The sequence below is a fragment of the Cercospora kikuchii genome (assembly GCF_019650295.1).
Source record: "Cercospora kikuchii DNA, contig_00004, whole genome shotgun sequence".
Lineage (NCBI taxonomy): Eukaryota > Fungi > Ascomycota > Dothideomycetes > Mycosphaerellales > Mycosphaerellaceae > Cercospora > Cercospora kikuchii.
Window position 1 is genome coordinate 2,785,648 of NW_025408585.1, and position 18,778 is coordinate 2,804,425.

An 18,778-nucleotide genomic window follows, 5' to 3' on the forward strand; every position below is an offset into this window, starting at 1 on the left:
TTGACGCGGCTCCGCTTTAGAGACCATTTCTCTCCGGACACTCTTCCTTGTTGCGTAGCTAGCCTGTGGATTTGCAAGGCGCAAGTGCCTCAGGATCGCCCACACTCGCACTATGATCAGATGTGGATTGCAACGTGGCTTGTGCACGCAGGAAAGGGAATGTGTGGTCCCTCGACCGCACAGAACAATGCGTAACGTAGAACTCACGAGCATCTATACCAGTGTCACGTCTGTAGTCTGCTGGCCAGGAGTTACACCGGCAGCATGGTACCACGCGGTCATGCTCGCCAGCGAAGGTCTCGGAGATTTTTGCGTGTAACGGGAGACAGCGTTCAGTGTCCGAAGGACAATTCGCGTTGCTTCTTGAACAAGCACTTACTCTGCCCAATTTTTTCAGCAGTGCATTCATCGAGAGAGTTGCGTGAACTGCCAATTTCTGCCATGGGTGTGTAATGTAATGTGAAGAAGGGATCTGGATTAACATTTGCGATTTTGACTGGTGACTTAGCGGCGGCAGGGTCCGATCCGGCGAGCCAACGTATCATCGCGGAGAGCGCCCTCGATGAGAACTTGACACATGCATCCACTCATCCTCGCCTGAGATGCCGTCTTTCGCCATTGAAGTGCCTGGCGAGGCGGCACCGTTATTTGAAGGTGTCCTCGTCAACACATTGCAGTCGGCAGCATCTTCAGATCCCACCCAAATTCAGACTGGAACAAAACAGCTCGCACGATGGGAGAAGGAGGCGGGTTTCTACAAGCATCTCCAAAGCGCTTACCTGACTCCGCAACTACCAGTCGAGGTCCGATACTTGGCCATAATTCAACTCAAAAATGGAATCGACAAGTATTGGCGAAGAACAGCTACGAACGCAGTTTCCAAAGAGGACAAACAAGCCATCCGCTCCAGACTGCCCGAGTCGGTTCTTACTCAGCAAGACAATCGCCTCGCACTGCAAGCTGCGTTAGTGGTAGCCAAGATTGCCAGGTATGAGTATCCCGCCGACTGGCCAGATGCAGTTTCCATCTTCGTTTCGGCAATCCGTCAAGCAGATGCGTCTCCAATACAACTCGCTCGATCACTTCTCACACTGCTTCATATTGTCAAGGAGTTGTCGACTGGACGGTTGCAGCGCACCAGACAGTATCTCCAAGCGGCTACGCCAGAGATCGTATCAGTCGTGGGTAACGTCTACGCTCGTTTGGTGCAGTCATGGCAAAACACGATGAACCTAGATGAGATGCAGCAAAGTCTGCTCGCCATCAAACTGTTGCGCCGACTGCTCGTGTCAGGATATGAGCATCCAAACCGAGACTCGGATGTTGTTGCATTCTGGAACTTGTCGCTTGAACAGCTTGGCGCTTTCCTGCCCATCATTACTTCAGCCAATCCTCAGATTTCAGGAGACGCTCTGCGTTTGGTAGGTCGTCACGCTGTTCAGCTTGCTAAATTGCATCACGAAATGGCCAAGAGTCAACCAGCGGCTTTCATCTTGTTACCCAACTCGTTGCAGCTGACACAGCACTACTGGGGCTTGATCAAAGAACTCGGCAACGTCTTCGGCTCTAAGGAGGCCGTTGCTTCTGCTTTGTCTTCCAAGATCGGCTCTGACGGCGACTCCGCGAACGAGAAGCCGTTCATGGAGAAGATCGCCCTGAAAGGTCTGCTCATCATCCGCGCATGCGCCAAAATGGTGCACAGCCCAGCGTTGACGTTCAAGTATCGCACACCAGGGGACAAAGAGGAGAAGAATAAGGCGACCGATATCATCAAGGAGACCCTGCTCACACAGGACTTTGTGCGAGAGGCAATGGAAATTATGGTCACCAAATTCTTCGTCTTCAGAGAGAGTGACCTTCGAGAATGGCTGGAAGAGCCTGAGGAGTGGGAGAAGCGCGAAGAAGGCGATGGCGAGGACTGGGAATTTTCAGTACGATCTTGCTCGGAGAAGCTGTTCCTGGATCTTGCCATCAATTACAAGGAGATCATTGTCGCTCCTCTGCTAAATGTCTTCTACTCAGTAGCCAACCCTGAGAACGACAACGTCTTGTTCAAGGACTCAGTCTATACTGCGATCGGGCTGGCAGCATCCGTTGTGCACCAGGAGCTGGACTTTGATGCCTTTATCAGGGACGTGCTTGTTCAGGAAGTGCAGAAGCAAGCTCCTGGCTACAACATACTCCGACGAAGAGCAGCTGTCCTGCTTGGACAATGGATCTCAGTCAAGGTGTCCGATGCGAGCCGACCGCTCGTGTATCGGATTTTTCAGCATCTACTGAATCACGAGGATCAACTAAATGACGAAGTTGTGCGAGTGACTGCTGGTAGACAATTCGCCAACATTGCCAATGACTGGGAGTTCAAGGCGGAGACATTCTTACCATACGCTCAAACAATATTGACACAGCTCATGACTTTGATCGGAGAAGTGGAGCTGACAGAGACGAAGATGGCACTCCTCAATACGATCAGCGTCATTGTTGAAAGATTGGACGTCCACGTCGTTCCATACGCCGATCGCATCGTGACGCTGCTGCCTCCATTGTGGGATCAATCCGGCGAGGAGCACTTGATGAAGCAATCGATCTTGACGATCTTGGCTCGCTTAGTCAATGCTATGAGAGCAGAATCACTACCTCTGCACGCAATGGTCGTCCCGATCATCAGAGGTGCAGTAGAACCCGGATCGGAGACGCAAGTCTATCTTCTTGAAGATGCGCTCGAGCTGTGGCACGCTGTCCTCACGCAGACACCCGACGGCTCTGCTTCGCCGGAGCTGCTCGACCTCGTACAGTACCTCTACCAGATCTTCGAGCTTGGGTCCGAGAATCTCCGAAAGGCATTGGAGATCGCCGAATCCTACGTGCTTGCAGCACCACACCACATGCTTTCAGATCCTGTTCGCTCAGATATGTTCCGCGCGCTTGCGGCCCTACTCGGTGGTCTCAAAGCTGATGCGAATGGGAGAGTTTGCAATGTGATCGAGACAAGCCTAAGGCTCGTCCAAAGACAAGATGTAGCCTCCTCGTTGCCTCTTGGCCAGTTTACCAATGCTTCGTACCTTGTCACCTATACATTGGCATCGGCCACCGACCCCGAGAACGGCAACTTCGGGTTCTTCTCCAAACTGCTTCAAGGCCTCCATGGAAGCTGGACCGCACACTGTAGCACCGGACCCAACGCGCAAGAAGCACCCGTTGATGGCATTGTTGAAACAGACTACTTCGCCATCTTCGCCCGAGCCATTCTCGGCTCTCTCGAAGGCTTCGTACCGACCCTCCAAGCCGTCGCATCAGGCACTCTCAACCAACCCGACCTCTCTGCAACTCTTAAATGGCTTCTCGAAGAATGGACTTCCCACTTCGAGAACATCGGCGACCCATCACGCAAGAAGCTGATGTGTTTGGCACTCACTAAACTCCTTGAAACTAATCTCCCCGTCGTGCTCGAAAACTTACAATCGCTCATGTCGATTTGGACGAGTATGTTACTCGAATTGAGAGAAGACGAAGCAGATATTGGAAGTGATACCCTGGTTTGGAAAGACAATGCCGCAAATGAAGAGTACGGCCCCGAAACGCCAGAAGATGCGAGGAGAAGGGTTTTGACGACGGGAGATGAGGTGCACACAGTCAATTTGCCGCAATTCATCCGGCATTACCTACAAAAAGCAATCGAGGGTTGTGGAGGACAGGAACAGTTTCAGGAACTGTGGCTGGTGAACGTTGATAAAGAGGTTGTGAAAGCCTTTGGCGAGCTGGGGATTATGTAGTCATTGATGCGCTGATGATAGAATTCATGACCATAGAGCACGGCCAATGTCGATCCGAAGGATAAGCTCAAGGAGATACCACGAGAGATAGGTCTTTCCTGCAATATGGCCAGCAAGCTTCCACAGTAGAGTGTAGCGATGAGCGATCAAAAAGAGAATGAGAGGCTGCAGGCCAGTCACCATGCCAGATAGGCCGGCAACGATGAATGACTATGCCGACTGGCTTACCAAAAATGCAAGCGTTCCATCATTAAGCACGATCTACTCGGACTGCATAATGCAGCACCAATGACCCAAGACGACAACGTGACCATCTCGTCCCAGGTCCAGATTAGCTGAACACCATGGTTCAAATGCAGAACGTGCAGATCTCCACTCTGGTCTGGCTTCGTTGAGAAACGCAGACGCATTGTCGAACTTCACAAAGCAAACCATCGCTATCGGAATGATGATCGAAACTGTAACATCTCAAACGCTGTCACTCGTTCACAATGCGGCCCGAGTGTTGGAATGACTCGGCGAGCAGACAGATGCCGAGCAAGTATTCCCTGTATACTGGCAAACTGCCAACAGCTCCGTACCTGCACAAATGAACCAGTGAAGCTCACGACCGAGTTTTTATGCTTTGGGCGGCATCAGCTTGCCGCGTTGCGATAGGTGGTATATCCTTGATCGAGAGACACAGATGAAGCAAGTGGCGTCCTATTTGGTTGGCAGATGAGTTTTTTCAATAATCGGAGTCGGGCTTGAGGCCTGATGGGTATCTGCTCCCACGCTTCGGGGTCATGGTGATGCGAGAGGACAGTAGAACAACCCGCGATTGCCACAGATGCCGTGTGTATAGGCAGCATCGTCACAAGTGAAAGACACATGTGACAGCCTTGAGGATAGTCGAACGGGATCCGAATGCCTAGAACACGGACCGAAAAATCAGCCAGCACCTTGCACACCGCTGTCCTTGGAGCCGTTGGAGCGAATGGATGAGATGCTTTCGCAAGGAAGCCTTGACCCAGATACGTTCATCGCTCCAAGCGGTAGCCGCCACCCCCATGGAAGCATCGTGAGCCCAATCAATTATGGGCAGCTGCAAGCCCACGTCATTAATGCCAACGCAGCAGAAGCAGGAAGCGTGGAAGAATAGGTGCCGGCAGCGAATGGAGCAAATTGAGATCGAGCCGCGACAGGAGCCAGACTTGTGCAAGTGAGGGAAGTGAATGATGAAGTGAGTGTAGTCGCAAACAGTCAGTCAGCCACAAACTCTTCTTACCCTCGTTTCTTTCTGTTTGAGAAATACAAAGTCAGATCCGGCCTTGCTCTCCCATCCGCTCCGCGCCGCCAACAGAGAGGAAATTCAATTGAAGAAGACGAGCCGCCGTTTTCTTCAACAGCGACGCCAGAACAGGCGTGTTTCTTCGCGTTGAGCACCTGACGTCCGGATTCAGACACCTTCGCCTGTGCTAGAGTCGAGCGCGCACAGCAACCTGAGTCGTTCGCTCGCGTGGAATCGCAAGCTCGAGGCAGCTTCACGCGTGCATGAATATCCGCTCACTCTGCACTCCGCGACATCACCAGCAACACCACTCATTTCGACACTGCCAGCACCAGCATCCACAAGTACCGCAAGCGAGAGGCACCGTCGACACAAAAAGAGGTTGAGAATCTGCGCAAGTCCAGCATCCCCAGCTCGCAGGACTCCAAGTCGCCGCGCCCGGATCCGCGCCAGCCCCATCGCCCTCCTGCAGCGAGCCGCACCATTCTGGTCTGGCCAATCCGACCAACAATTCGCTCATCACGTGGGGTGAAGAAGTCGGGCAATCCTGCGCCTTGCGTCGGGCGCAGCCAGATTTCCTCCTGCAAGACCCACGTCATTGTTGGGCTGCCCCGCCACCATCCGCCGCCAGCGTCGCTCGATAGTGGGCAGAAGGCGGCTGCGAGGAGATGGAGGGCGTTGTAGAGGACGCAGGTGAGTTTGTGAGCTGGGCTGTCAACAACCACTTCGATTCTGGATGGGATCGTGCCCGCAAGTACATCAACGGCAAGAAGGTCGAAGACGTGTACCGGCCTGTGCGACCGCCGCGTTCACTGCCACCGGACCATCATCAGCAGGTCATTACGGCCGCCCCGTCCAGGAGTAGTCAGCAGCAGCAGCAGCGCCGCGCAGCGACTGCGGCGGCCTCCTCGTCCTCTTCCAGCAGCTCTGGTGGCGCGAACCGCACAGGGCTCCGGTCAGCATCGCAAGGCCGCAATTCACGCGTGAGGTCATCAGACTTTGAGCGCAATACTGCCTTTGCCTTAACTCGTTCAGCCCGTCCTCTCGACGCTGATCCATACAACTCTCAGCTCATCCGTCTTCCAGCATCGCGACGCCAGCAAGCAAGTCTCTTAGAACCTGCTGCGAAGAGTCGTTTCGCCGACGATTCGGACACTTCAGCTCTCATCCGTACTCTGAACGAACGCAACGATCGTGTCTTGCAGGAGTACGAAGCAGAAACAGACGATCCTGCGCGCAACCCAGCCTCCGTACTCCCCGACAAGGACCTCTGGACTCTGGAAAAGCACGACAAGCCGAACAAGCAGCTCGTCGCAACGACCAACGCTGGTTCTCGCAGAGACAGCGGAATGGCATCGGGGTACAACGACGACTACCGGGGTAACACCCAATACCAGGGCGAGACGCGCTCACGGTCTGCCCAGCCTCCACCACGCAGTCGCTACTACGATGACGATGACAGCGACTACGACGAGCGAAGTGGTCGCAGGTACGAAAGTAGTGGCCGAGGATATAGTGATCGCGACCGATACGACGATCGCGACTACGACCGCTATGTCGAGACGACAGAGAGATATCGGGGACCTGTAGGTGCAGGACCACTTGTTGTTCGTCACCGGCGTGGTGCAACGTATGAATCTCGACTGACCAGCTACTCAGCCCGCCGACCGCAGAGACAGCTACGCCCGTGATGCGCCGTACGGCGGTGGAGGCACTGTAGCGCGTCGCTCCGATCCTCACCTCGACCGCTCGCAAGTCAGTCGCCGCAGCGGAGTCTCACGCGGTCGCGAACGATCGTACTCTCGCTCACGCTCTCGAAGCCGGTCGCGCAGCAGATCCGGCGGAGGCAACAACTTCCAGGACAAGATCGCGCAAACGTTTGACACTTCTAGTAGAGGTCTCGGAGTCGGTTTGGCTGGTGCTGTCGCTGGAGGTTTGGCAGGCAGACAATTCGGCAAGCAACACCGTCAACGTGATATTATCATTGGCGCTGTTGTCGGCGGCTTGTTGGCCAATGCCGGAGAGAATAAGTGGAGTGAGTACCGGGAGGACAAGAAGAGGGAGGAGGAAGGGATGCGATATGAGGGGAGGAGCAGAAGTCAAGGGCGGTAGTGACCTTCCCTTCCTCTTTCCCTCGCTCCTTCCACGGAGGCAACCCGGTACGATCTCCAGATGTTACGATGATGGACTGGACATGGACCGCATGGCATTATGAGATGGCATGAACTGGATATGGGCTTATGACTTTCCTATTTCTTCTCCTTCACTTCATCACGATACGACAGCGGGTACGAGTATTAGAGGCGGCACAGCTTTGCATAGCGTTTTGGCTGAGGTGACGAGTTTTCGATCGAGCTAGACTTGAGTGTGACAAATATACATTGTGAAGACTTCAACGTGCACTTCTTCTTGTGACTCTGCTGTCGTTGTTGTTGTGGGTGGGATCCGCCTCTCAATGGACCCTGCCTCTCATCTGACCGAGCCGTGAACCTGCTGACAGCTGCACCACACCTCACACGCTGTGATCCCAGTCACCAGACCTAACATCTCCTTTTCTCTTCTTCTCTTCTGTTCTCATTCATACACTTATCAGAGGAGTGAACGCCGGTAACCTGAGACAGTCGCGTTCAGTCATACAGAGGCACGCGTGTCTCAGCCCGTCGTTGCGCGCCTGGAGTCGACTCCTATCACCATAGCGGCGAACACACCTTCAATCTCGGACGACGCCATGACCGAACCTGTCATTCACCGACCGCCATCGACGAACTCCTCCGAACGCGGCATCGAGGAAGAAGATGCCCTCCTGACCGGCCAGCGAACCGGCAAAACCGACAGTCGAAGCACCACTAAACTCCTTGCACGCAACCGATGGCGGGAGATAGGACTCCTCATCTGGGCAATAATTGCAACCGCCGCAGTAGTAGTCTTAGCAGTGATCTGGCAACATACTACACAAACAGGCAATGATGGGCAACAGAACGGAGGCAGCGGAGGCAAAGACGGCGGCAAGGGGAAGAAGAACCTCATCTTCATGGTCTCCGACGGCATGGGGCCGACTTCTCTCGCTCTGACGCGATCTTGGAGACAATACGTTGAGGACCTGCCTTGGGGCGAAACACTAGGCATTGATCAACATCTCATCGGACAAAGTCGAACTCGCAGCTCAAGTTCGCTCGTTACTGACTCCGCTGCTGGAGCGACGGCTTTCTCTTGTGGTGCAAAGAGCTACAATGGAGCTATTTCTGTCTTGCCGGACTTCGAGCCTTGCGGTTCTGTTATGGAGGCTGCGAAGCGCATGGGATACACAACAGGATTGGTGGTCACTACGCGCATCACGGATGCCACGCCGGCGGTTTTTGCGAGCCATGTAAGGAGAAGGGAAATGGAAGACGAGATCGCATTGCAGATGTTGGGAGAAACGCATCCTCTAGGCAGAGTGGTGGATCTCATGATGGGAGGTGGACGATGTCACTTCCTACCTAACACCACCGAAGGAGGGTGCCGTGCCGACGATGTGGACGCTTTGAAGGTCGCGAGAGAGAACGGCTGGAAGTATATCGGGGACAGAAAGGACTTCGACGCGCTGGGTAGTGACACCGCAGAACTTCCGCTACTGGCCCTCTTTGCTCCAACCGACATCCCATACGAAATCGATCGTAGGCAGGAGAACGACGTATACCCGAGTTTGGAGGAAACAACCCGCAAAGCACTCAATCTCCTTGCTGCCGCCTCAAAGCATTCTGACAAGGGCTTCTTCGTCATGATCGAGGGTTCCAGAATCGATCACGCAGGTCACGGGAACGATCCTGCTGCGCAGGTACACGAGGTGTTGGCTTACGACCACGCCATGAAGGCCGTGCTGGAATTCATCGACGAGTCGGATACTCCCACGCTGATGGTTTCCACTTCGGATCATGAAACAGGTGGTTTGGCCGCGGCGAGACAATTGCACGAAACGTACCCGGACTATCTCTGGTATCCGGGTGTCCTTGCCAATGCTTCACACTCTGCTAGTCACACGGCGAAGAACTGGTATGAGTTCTTACATCGTGGAACGACCAAGCTCCACAAGAAAGAACTGCAAGAAAATGACTCCGCTCACGATGAAGATGAGCGTGAATTCTTGGACTCCCTCTTCAAGAAGAATCTGGGGATCCACGACGCCTCCTCCGCCGAGATAGAATCTCTCCTCACAGCTTCCGCTCCCGCATCGTACATTTTTGCCGACATGATATCCCGTCGCGCGCAAACAGGTTGGTCAACACATGGCCATTCCGGCGCGGATGTCAACATTTACTCTTCGGATCCTGTTGCTGCTCGGGCCTTGGTTGGAAACCACGAGAATACTGATGTCGGCAACTTCTTGAAGAGTTACTTGGGTGCTGGAGAGGAGGTGGAGAGGGTGACCAAAATCCTGAAGAAGTTCGCACATGAGCGAAAGGGGAAACATGTGGAGTTTCTAGGCACTGTGCCGGAGGATGGAGAGAGACTGGATGGACAGACACATCTAGAGGGCTACCATGGAGATCATCGGACTAGAGCCATGCGGAGGAGCGCTGGTAATCAGGCTGCTTTTGGGAAAGACTGTGGCTGTGGTGGCGTTCATGAAGGAATTTAGGAAAGGGTGAAGCACACTATTGGTGTCTTGGGTCATGCACTTTGGGATCTGGTTGGAGAGTCTGGGAGTCTTGGTGATGCTTGAACATGGCATTTTTCTTTGAATCGAGAACCTGGGAGCACCTGGAGCATCTGAAGCATCTTTTCGGCATCGACGGTGTGGGAAGCTCTGTCGACAGAATGCATAACATCGACATACGTGTGAGTATTAGCGCTGGCGTTCCGGATCGGCACTGAGAATGGAATACTTTTTAAAGTGTGCAAATAGATCGCCACATCGTAATTCCTGGGACTCATTTCTTCATTTTGCTGAAGACTTCTTGCTATCAATACCCAATGAACTCTAAGCAAATTTCTGCGCAAACCTCCCAGCCAGATACCCCTTCGCAGCCTTCGTCGCCATATCCCTCTTACTATGCTTCTTCTTCTTCTTCCCATGCCCATCATCATCACTACTATCACTACTGCTGCTGCTATCATCATCATGATGCTGATTCCCATGCGCATACCCCGCCGCAGCGCCCGCAGCCGCATACGGCGCATAATTCTGTTGAGGCGGCGGAAGAGCAACATACTGCTGTTGTTGTTGCTGAGGAGGCAACCCACTCAACATCCAATACTGCCCACTCGTATCCCCCGCCCTATCAGACATGTGCGCCGCAAATTGTCCATCAGCATACGTATCCAAACACATCCCCGGCCCCGTCCAATCATTCCATAATTTATAATACTTCGTTCCAGGTGCACCTTCGGGTAGTCGAGTCTGTTCTTCCAAATGCCAAATTTGACTCGTAGTCCCATCGGGTTCGGAAAGACAGACTTGGTCGCGAGAAGGAGTATCCCACATGTCGAGGAGCCAGGTGGTGTATTCCGTGCCGGATTTTGTGAAGTTGAAGCGGGAGTGGTGTTCTTCGAAGACGATTTGGAGGGTATAAGTGGGGTTCGTCGGGGTGCTGTTAGAGGCGGGGAGGAGAGTGAAGAGCAGGCCTCCGTTGACGTAGGATTCGGAGGGGGCGAGGATGAGGCCGTTGGCGGAGGAGGTTTCATCGGGTTGGAGGGTGTAGTGAGGGCCTTTGTAGGAGTTTGTGAGGAGTTGACGGGGGATGGAGACCGCCATGGTCGTTCTTGCTTGGATATGCTGAGTTGGACAGTCTTGTGTGAATGGGTATCTTGCAACCAAGGCAAGCTTTCGTTTCGTGCGAAGATAGCTACTTTTTTTCTTTCAATGCGCGCTGCTCGGTATGCCTATGGCCTCAGAGTGGATGCTCTTTGCGATGGCCGATGCATGCAGAGCTTCTTATACGTTAGCAACACGATAGCTTGTTCACTTGTTGGTATCCTGGTACCATCGTAGATGATCGACACTTCGAAGGATTAGCGATGATCTCAATGGCAGTGCTGCTGTGCAGTGGCTGGTTGGAATCCTTCTTCTTGCCCAATGCGGCAATGGACCAACAGGCATGACATCTTGGCCTCGAGTCTTCCACGTGAACTTCTTGCTTTGGATTGGAGGGGTCCAACACAGACGATCACTCATGCAACCAAAAACTGCATGCACTTAGGGCACTGCTTGTGGCTCTTCTTCGAGCATTTTGTCTTCGCGTTCAAGATGCTTAGTCACGCCACCAACCTCTCTTCCAACGACATGCCACTCGGAATGTTGTTGGGTGCATTATTCGGCCTTTTTGCTTGTGTCAGCAAAAGTGTTTCCAAACCTTTTTTTGTCGAGGCAGAGATGGTTCTCTGCTAGATGCCGGTAAGCTCAATTTCTTCGCAAATATTGGCGGCCTTGTGTGCGACTCAGATGCTCAATGGGCTTATCCTTGATACAACAGCATTGAGAAGTATGATTAGTGCACGCGAATGTGTTTCCACAGGCTCTGGAAGTCGACGGCACACTGGGTAGACTGTAGTGGCATGAGTGGATATCTTCATGTGTTTGAAATTTGGAAAAGCGTCCAATTGGTGGTGCTTGCTTATACGCTTTCAGTAAGTGTGGATGCAACGCCAATTGATGTTGAGGATTCGCTGCTAGTAAGAGGCCGCTCTTGATGCGCCACCTTTGTTCTCCTCGTGCTTTCCATTAGTTTCTGTGGAAGCAGTGACCTCGTGGTCAAAAGGCTTGCGTGCATAGACCAAGCGCCTGAAAGTCAATAATGTAAGCGAATCAAGAAGTCGTACCAAGAGTTGAGGAACTTACACCTCGTGATAAACATGCTTCTTGCGATCACGCAAAGCTTTTCGGATCTCTTGCAGCCAGGCCTGCACTTCGTCGACGGACCACTATTGCAGGGTCAGCACGCTACACTCATTGCCCATAGCTAGGCATACTTACCCCTAAAACTCTTGTGTATGGTGCAATCACCCAACCTTCCATTCCTTCTTCCCAGTTCAACAAATTCCATCTACCGATCTCTTTGAGTCTGGGGTCCGAACTCCAAGGCCCAATAGGCCATTTAAATCGCTTCTCTACCACGTCTACGAAACCAGCTTCCTTAATAAGCCCAGCCATGTTTTCTGCAATTTCGAAAGTTTTGTTGATCCGTCTTCCGCACTCGATGCCGTATCGAGACCTATCACACATGACCGTCAGCAATTTGTTGGTGAGCATGCATCATTAGCAAAGCACGGAATCGTGTGGGCCTACCATCTCGCCAGCGTCGAATCAGGGCTGAGTGAACCATCCGCACTTCGGTTCTGTATACTCCACTCGACTTGTTCAAGCCATCCACCAGGTTCCATGTGCTCATAACATCGTTGATACAGCTGCGGCCAATCACTGATGCTGCCGAACAGCCCGCGGATGTGGATGAAGTCGAAGTGATTTTCGGGATACACCCATTCTGACATGCAGTCATCGATCTCAAATCTGCAATTATCGGGCTGCATGCCAGGTTGTACGGGCGAGAGATCAGTGCCAATCACCTCCGCATCGAAGAACTTGTCTGCAATGTCGGTGGCCCAAATGCCGGTCCCGGTACCAATGTCGAGGATACGTTTGGGATTGGTGACCGGTGCGAGGAAGAGCTTGTCTCGTAGGGTCATGATGCAAAGGTGGTGTCTGAGGTGTGTCAGATTTCGATCGTTATATCAGGACAGCCAATCTTGTAGATCGTACACTATTGCTTCGTGGTTGTTCTGTTTCTCGTCGTTGCTGAGGCCGTTTAGTTCAGTCGAGTCGATCTAGCATTGGATCTGGCTTACGGTTGCCAGTACTCTCCGTCTCCTACTCACGATTAGCACACTTCGCGTTCAATCAAGGACACATCCTTACGATATGCGTGATAGGTCCTCCCATTTTCATGTCGATACATGGTCGTCGTTGTCGCCAACGTCCTCGCACTAAATCGATTCTCAGCATTTCGACTCATTTTATTGAGTTTCAGATGGAGACCACGAACGACGTGTAGCTATCATTCTCGTCTCCATATTGGTCACTGGAATAAGTAGAATAATGGTCGTCCTTTGTTGTGTCTCAGCAATGAATATTCTTCAAACATGGCTGAGGATGGCCTCACTATAGGGATCTGGTCTGAGAGTGCCATCTGCACAGGTCAAAGGTGTGGTGGTGGCAGGAGTTGCAACAACCGCCACCACAGCACTCTATCTTGCTCCGTATCTCGAAGCTGTTTCCGAAGTCTCCGTGTACGACCAATGACTTCACTTCAGAGGGTTGATTCAGATGTGCCAAATCGGCGAGACCAGATCGTCGGGTCAGCGTCGACAGATGTGTTTGGAAGTGTCGTTGTGAAGATTTTGAGAATGGAAGCTGCTGGACCCGAGGGGACGGTACGCTCGAGTATGTTGTGCAGTAGTGAAGAGGGCATTGAACAGTGAACCAGAAAGGCGGGAGGCTGGGCCGGCAGCTGTATCCTGGTACGAGGGAGAAGGGAGTTGCAGCGAATCACGGCCCTTGTCAAGTATCGTTTGGCGTGTGTGTGCGTTGGCCGGCCTAGCAAGGATAAATATGTCGACTGCCCGCAATCGTCGGAAGCGCGGCGTGCTTCGTTCTCGGACCTGCAGCAGCGAAGGGACAGCTCCACGGCGCTGGTCGGGTCGTCAGTTGCTCGCACGTGGAGCGGGTATCAAGTTGGAAGGGAGCCGGTGCAAAACGTGGAAGGGATTCGGAAAAAAGAGTCCATGGCTCGCAGGTGCCACAGCTTCCAACCTCTGGGCTGCCTCTGCTGTATATCTGCGGCGTCAAAGACAGTGCGAAATGGGTCGCACAGCAGTGCTGAGTCACCTTGTCGGTGGTAGCGCAGCTGGTCTCACAGCTTCCGTTTGCCTGGCGTCACGCCAGGCATTGGCGATCAGCAAACCCATCGGACCTTTGTCCGATATGCCTGCGCTATTTCCTCATCGGGTTGCCGGCTGGGCGCATTTGAAGACGGCATAGGAGGGCGCGGGACCGGCTCGTCCTGTGGCAGCAAGCCAGCTTCTGGAACATGGAGCACAGCGACGTCGATGGAGCGCAGAAGGATAGAAGGTTGTTGATCCTGGGCCGGGCGAGCGAGAGCAATATGCAGCTAGAAGCGCATTCGGGTCAGGTGTGCGATGCATCGTGGAGAAGGTGCCCGTAGCTCCGTCCGATTGATTGGGTCGACAGCGCTGGCCACCATCATCACAGCGCGGTGCTGCACAACGGCTGCAGTGAGACATTGGCTGCCCAGCTCGTGTTGTTTCGAAGGAGACACGGTCGTGACGGGCGCGCCGGGGCCATGTGAGGACAGCAGTGATGATGTCGATGGGTCTTTCTGGGACTGGAAGCTCGAATACGACATGTTGACCGATCTGGGTAGGCCGAAGGAAAAACTACCGAATGAGTAGTCACTATTTTTGAGACACCATACACACTTATCGCTGTGTCCTGTCAATGAGTTCATGCTGGAAGCAAGAAGCACTGAGGTGAAGTGACATCAGATGTGGTCTTCAGAACTGAAAACGGTGCTCGCAACTTCCACGTTGTGTCAGCACCGCACAACGTTCCACGGAATCCGCACACCACGCAAACAGAACCGTTGGACACCTCCCCGCCATGCTATCAACCAAATTTCCACCACTCAAAGGTTTCGTGCCCCGGGCCTCCCGTGGAGAGGACCAAAGTTCCTGTACGGCATTACCGAAGAAACGAGGTCATGTCTGCCACACTGCCATGCGTCGGAGAATCTGTACAGGTCGAACCAAACATTCCACCTTCAGGAACCATAGACCGTTCTCTCCATCAACCAAACTGCGCTCAGGCCGCCAAGAAGAAACGTAGATGCAGCATGTCAGAAAGAACCAAGCCATCAAGCATGCACGACAAGGACAGAATGCAATGCAAGGCAATGCACTGCACTGCACATTCGTTTCCCGATCCCCAGACGAGAAATTCCACCATTCGTTGTTCAGTAGACGACATCCTTTCCCCTTATCAGCTCCCATGTCTATCTCACCTCGCTTGCACGATTCCGATCTGTCGTTTTTCAACTTCGTCTTTTGCACTACACGCTCTTCTTCACCGCTCTTCTCTTTCACATGCGGTGGCATTGTAAGATGCTGAAGCGACGAGATACGTACCCGTGTTGCGCTGTATATGTGACACCGACATTATGGGTAAGCACGTAGTCGTGACAGGTCTGGGTTTATTGGATTCAGTAGGTTGGTAGGTGTTTCAACAATACGATTAAAAAGTAATCATAATACTTTTCGTCCATCGTCGCCCGCCTTCTCGCCATGTAGTGAACACCAAGGCTGGAACGTTGGCGCACTACGTCCGCTTTCCATCCGTCTATAATGCTTGCGCTGCTCAGTGTATGCAAGCAGCAGCAATCTCCTGCTCCGAACAGGGTGTAGTTTCCTTCATTACTTTCCAACCCTTCGCCGATGAGCTGATCGCCCAACGTTCGCCACCCGGTCCATATCGATCACTCATCGCCAAGCACCTTGCCACTCGTACTCATGTTCCTCTTCTAAGGGTGTCCCGCAGGTTTCCCAGGATGGTGTTGGTGATGGTGATGTTCCTCTTCTACCACAGGCGATGGTGATCGCACTGTACCACTTCGCAACGCTTCCAGCTGTGGCTTGACATCGGTACCAGGATCCTTTCCTCCGCCCAACACTGTAGATATTTGCGCATGAGGCACCGCCGCCCTCGGCGATAACGAAAGCGCACTCTGGAAGTCGCTTTCAGGTGCCGCCTGCTTGTTGCGTGCGTGTTCCTCCTCGTCGCTGCTGGGCGGTGTGTCTTCATCCTGGCCTATCCGGAGACGGGCCGCGCTACTGTCCATGCTCTCTCGTCGGAGCCTGTCAGCTTTCTCCTTGAGAACCTTGGCCTCTTCTGCGGCGCGTTGCGCTCGGACTTGTTTCCTCCACATGCTCGCATAACGGCCTCGCTGCGCGAGCAGTTCGTGATGGGTCCCTCGCTCTGCAACCTTGCCTTGATGCAGAACCAGAATTTGGTCACACATGGTGATTGTGCTTAGCCGGTGAGCAATGACCAACATGGTCCGGCCTTGTGCCAAGGTGTTGAGAGCTTCTTGGATATGCTCCTCCGTTTCCGTGTCCAACGCTGCAGTGGCTTCATCCAGCAGGATAATGCGGGGATTCTTGATGATGGTGCGAGCAATCGCAACTCGCTGTTTCTCGCCACCAGAGAGTCGTAACCCGCGCTCACCCACTTTCGTGTCGTATTGATCCGGGAATCCCATGATCTTGTCGTGTATACTCGCTGCTCGGCACGCTTCGTAGACTTCTTCGTCCGTGGCATCTTGCCTGGCATACTTGAGGTTGTACATGAGCGTCTCGTTGAAGAGCACCGTGTCCTGCGGTACCACACCAATGTGTTTCCTCAAGCTGTCAATAGTAACACCCTGCACGTCCCTGCCATCCACCTGAATTGTTCCTTGTTGCGTGTTGTAGAAACGGAACAAAAGGCGGAAAACTGTAGACTTGCCACCTCCAGACTCGCCAACCAACGCGGTCGTGGTGCCTGGCTTGCAGGTAAAGCTCAGTCCTTGCAACGCAGGTTTTCGCTGATCGTAGGTAAAGTGTACATCGTCGTATCGGATCTCGCCTTCGCAAGAAGGCATCGTCTCGGCTTCCGGGCTGTCCACTACGGTCGGCTGCTCCTTGAAGAGCTCCAACATGCGCTCCGAGTTGATCATGTTGTTCTGGATCATCCGGTAAAATGTGCCAAAGAAGTTCAAAGGCCCTTGCAGCTGTGTCATGTACGTTACCAGCAGAACGAATTTGCCCACTTTGAGGATTCCCGAGGTGACTTGATACGCTGCTATAAAGCTGGCCACGATCAGTCCAAACATGAAAACCAAGTTTTGGATCGTATTCATGAGCGCGAGCGAGAAAGTGACTTGATACTCAGCCTTTTGGTACTTCTTCACGGCATCGCGATAGCGGTTGAACTCATACGCTTCCGCGTTGAAGTATTTGACCGTCTCGTACGACATCATTGAGTCGTTCTTGACAGCGTCTTCTTCCCGACTCGCATTCGTGGCTTGTCGGCGAATTTCCGCTCGCCACGCTGCCATGCGAATGGTGATGTAGATGTACCAGAAAGTAACCACGACAATCACCAATGCATAATAGGCATCGAACTTGACGAGGAATACCACAAAGGCAGCGCCCAGATCGATGAGCATGGGAAGCACGTTGAATGTCACGGACTCGAGGAACGTGTTCAGCGACGCGCCTTTGCCCAATGCAGAGAGCACTTCGCCGGTTTTCTTGCCCAGGTGGAAGTCCAGGCTGAGGTGGTGCACATGCTCAAACGCTGCCACCGAGAGCTCACGGTACGAGTACTGCTCAATGGGGATCCACAAGACTTGTCTCGCAGCTCCCAGCAGCCCATTGGAGCCTTGGAACAGGCGGTAAATGATGTACAGACCAATTGCGAGCCATGGCATGTAGATGTTGTCTCCGGCCAGGATATCAGTGATGTTACCCAGCTGGATGGGAACCAGAATCTGGATGCCACGCTGGAGAAACACAATTACGAAGCAAATGACAAAGTTGAGCTGCAGTGCCCGGTCCTTGGCTGGCCAGATATATGGCAAGAACACTGCATATGCTCGAAGGTACTCCCACCAGCTGCGTGTCGGCGTCTGCTTTGGCTTCTCCCAGCCCGCCGGTGCTTCCTCGTGGTGACCACTGCGTCCATGTCCATAGCCGGCTGGCCCGTGCGCTTTGCCATTTGTGGAACCGTACGCGTGTGCGGTACCATTGGCTGCGCCGTTCTCCGCATGACCATTGGACAGGAGGGCAGTGGTCTCCTCGGTGTTGAGCACGTGCTCTGACTGGGGCTTTCGCTTCCACGCATCATGTAAGAAGACGAAGAGAGTGTAGAATGCCAAGAGGGCCAGAAGGATGAAGACGCGGACGATGTCGATGGTCACTTCGGTGACTTCCCATTCCGACATGCCTCTCCGGAATTCGCCACCGTGGCGATGACCGGGCTTCGGTTCGCGGTGCTCGGAAGTATATGCGGCGAAGGAGGCTCCCAGTAAGACGAGCTCCATCAGCAGCGCGGCGGCCCATGTTAGGAAATGGGCGATGGTGGGTGATGGCTTGGAGTCGATCATGTGAATGACGAGTAGGATGTAGACCATGAAAGATCCCACCAGGTAGATCTGTCCTGTCAGTATGTGCTGACACGCATGTGTATCGCTCTTTCCCGCAACATACCGTGGGTGCCTGACCGCACCACCAGCCCTCATCTCTTGCGGATATGGCGTGGACGATGACCACGAGGATGTTGGCACTCAGCGAGAATATGACGCCCACCGAAAGCCATTCGAAGAGCAGTTTGCGTGGCCGCGCAAAGTCGAGGTCCGGTGAGATGTCCGACTCTTTCTTGACCGCATTGTTCTTCTTCCTGGGCAGCGGCTTGCCACCAGGCCCCAGTTGCTCCGGGCGCTGTGAGGGGAGGGTCTCGCTGTCGCTGCGGGCAGTGACGATGCTGCGGACGGTGAAGGTGGTCAGATAGAGCACCAGCAGGATGATGGGATATGCGATCTGCAGGTAGTCCAAGATGGCCTGGGCCGTAGGATTCGACACCCAGGGCCGCGAAGAGTCAGCCATGCTGGGTGGTTGGGAGAGGAGGCTCAAAGGGCGCTGATGGGCG

At 53.5% G+C, this 18,778-nt stretch overlaps 6 protein-coding genes across 7 annotated transcripts; 3 read left to right on the forward strand and 3 right to left on the reverse strand.

Annotated features, from left to right (window-relative positions):
* Positions 1-602: 602 nt before the first annotated feature.
* On the forward strand, positions 603-3,773 carry CKM354_000733600 (uncharacterized protein; the record flags this gene model as incomplete). Its single annotated transcript, XM_044802679.1, has 1 exon — positions 603-3,773. One exon carries the CDS (start codon positions 603-605, stop codon positions 3,771-3,773), a length of 3,171 nt encoding a protein of 1,056 aa, XP_044658614.1.
* A 1,938-nt stretch (positions 3,774-5,711) lies between these two features.
* On the forward strand, positions 5,712-7,155 carry CKM354_000733700 (uncharacterized protein; the record flags this gene model as incomplete). The annotated part of the gene is made up of 2 exons (XM_044802680.1): positions 5,712-6,650; positions 6,703-7,155. 2 exons carry the CDS (start codon positions 5,712-5,714, stop codon positions 7,153-7,155), a joined length of 1,392 nt encoding a protein of 463 aa, XP_044658615.1.
* Positions 7,156-7,771: 616 nt separating this feature from the next.
* Positions 7,772-9,661, forward strand: CKM354_000733800 (uncharacterized protein; the record flags this gene model as incomplete). The annotated part of the gene is made up of 1 exon (XM_044802681.1): positions 7,772-9,661. The coding sequence occupies one exon, from the start codon at positions 7,772-7,774 to the stop codon at positions 9,659-9,661; it is 1,890 nt and encodes a 629-aa protein (XP_044658616.1).
* A 342-nt stretch (positions 9,662-10,003) lies between these two features.
* CKM354_000733900 (uncharacterized protein) lies at positions 10,004-10,777 on the reverse strand (the record flags this gene model as incomplete). Of its 2 annotated transcripts, none has more annotated exons than XM_044802682.1 (1): positions 10,004-10,777. In XM_044802682.1, the coding sequence occupies one exon, from the start codon at positions 10,775-10,777 to the stop codon at positions 10,004-10,006; it is 774 nt and encodes a 257-aa protein (XP_044658617.1). The 2 variants fall into 2 exon arrangements, with proteins under 2 accessions (XP_044658617.1, XP_044658618.1); XM_044802683.1 differs by having other exon boundaries at positions 10,004-10,507.
* Positions 10,778-11,691: 914 nt separating this feature from the next.
* On the reverse strand, positions 11,692-13,205 carry CKM354_000734000 (uncharacterized protein; the record flags this gene model as incomplete). The annotated part of the gene is made up of 9 exons (XM_044802684.1): positions 11,692-11,803; positions 11,861-11,943; positions 11,996-12,233; positions 12,308-12,721; positions 12,779-12,814; positions 12,865-12,886; positions 12,935-13,002; positions 13,062-13,123; positions 13,179-13,205. The coding sequence occupies 9 exons, from the start codon at positions 13,203-13,205 to the stop codon at positions 11,692-11,694; spliced, it is 1,062 nt and encodes a 353-aa protein (XP_044658619.1).
* A 2,406-nt stretch (positions 13,206-15,611) lies between these two features.
* On the reverse strand, positions 15,612-18,735 carry CKM354_000734100 (uncharacterized protein; the record flags this gene model as incomplete). The annotated part of the gene is made up of 2 exons (XM_044802685.1): positions 15,612-18,284; positions 18,340-18,735. 2 exons carry the CDS (start codon positions 18,733-18,735, stop codon positions 15,612-15,614), a joined length of 3,069 nt encoding a protein of 1,022 aa, XP_044658620.1.
* Positions 18,736-18,778: the final 43 nt, after the last annotated feature.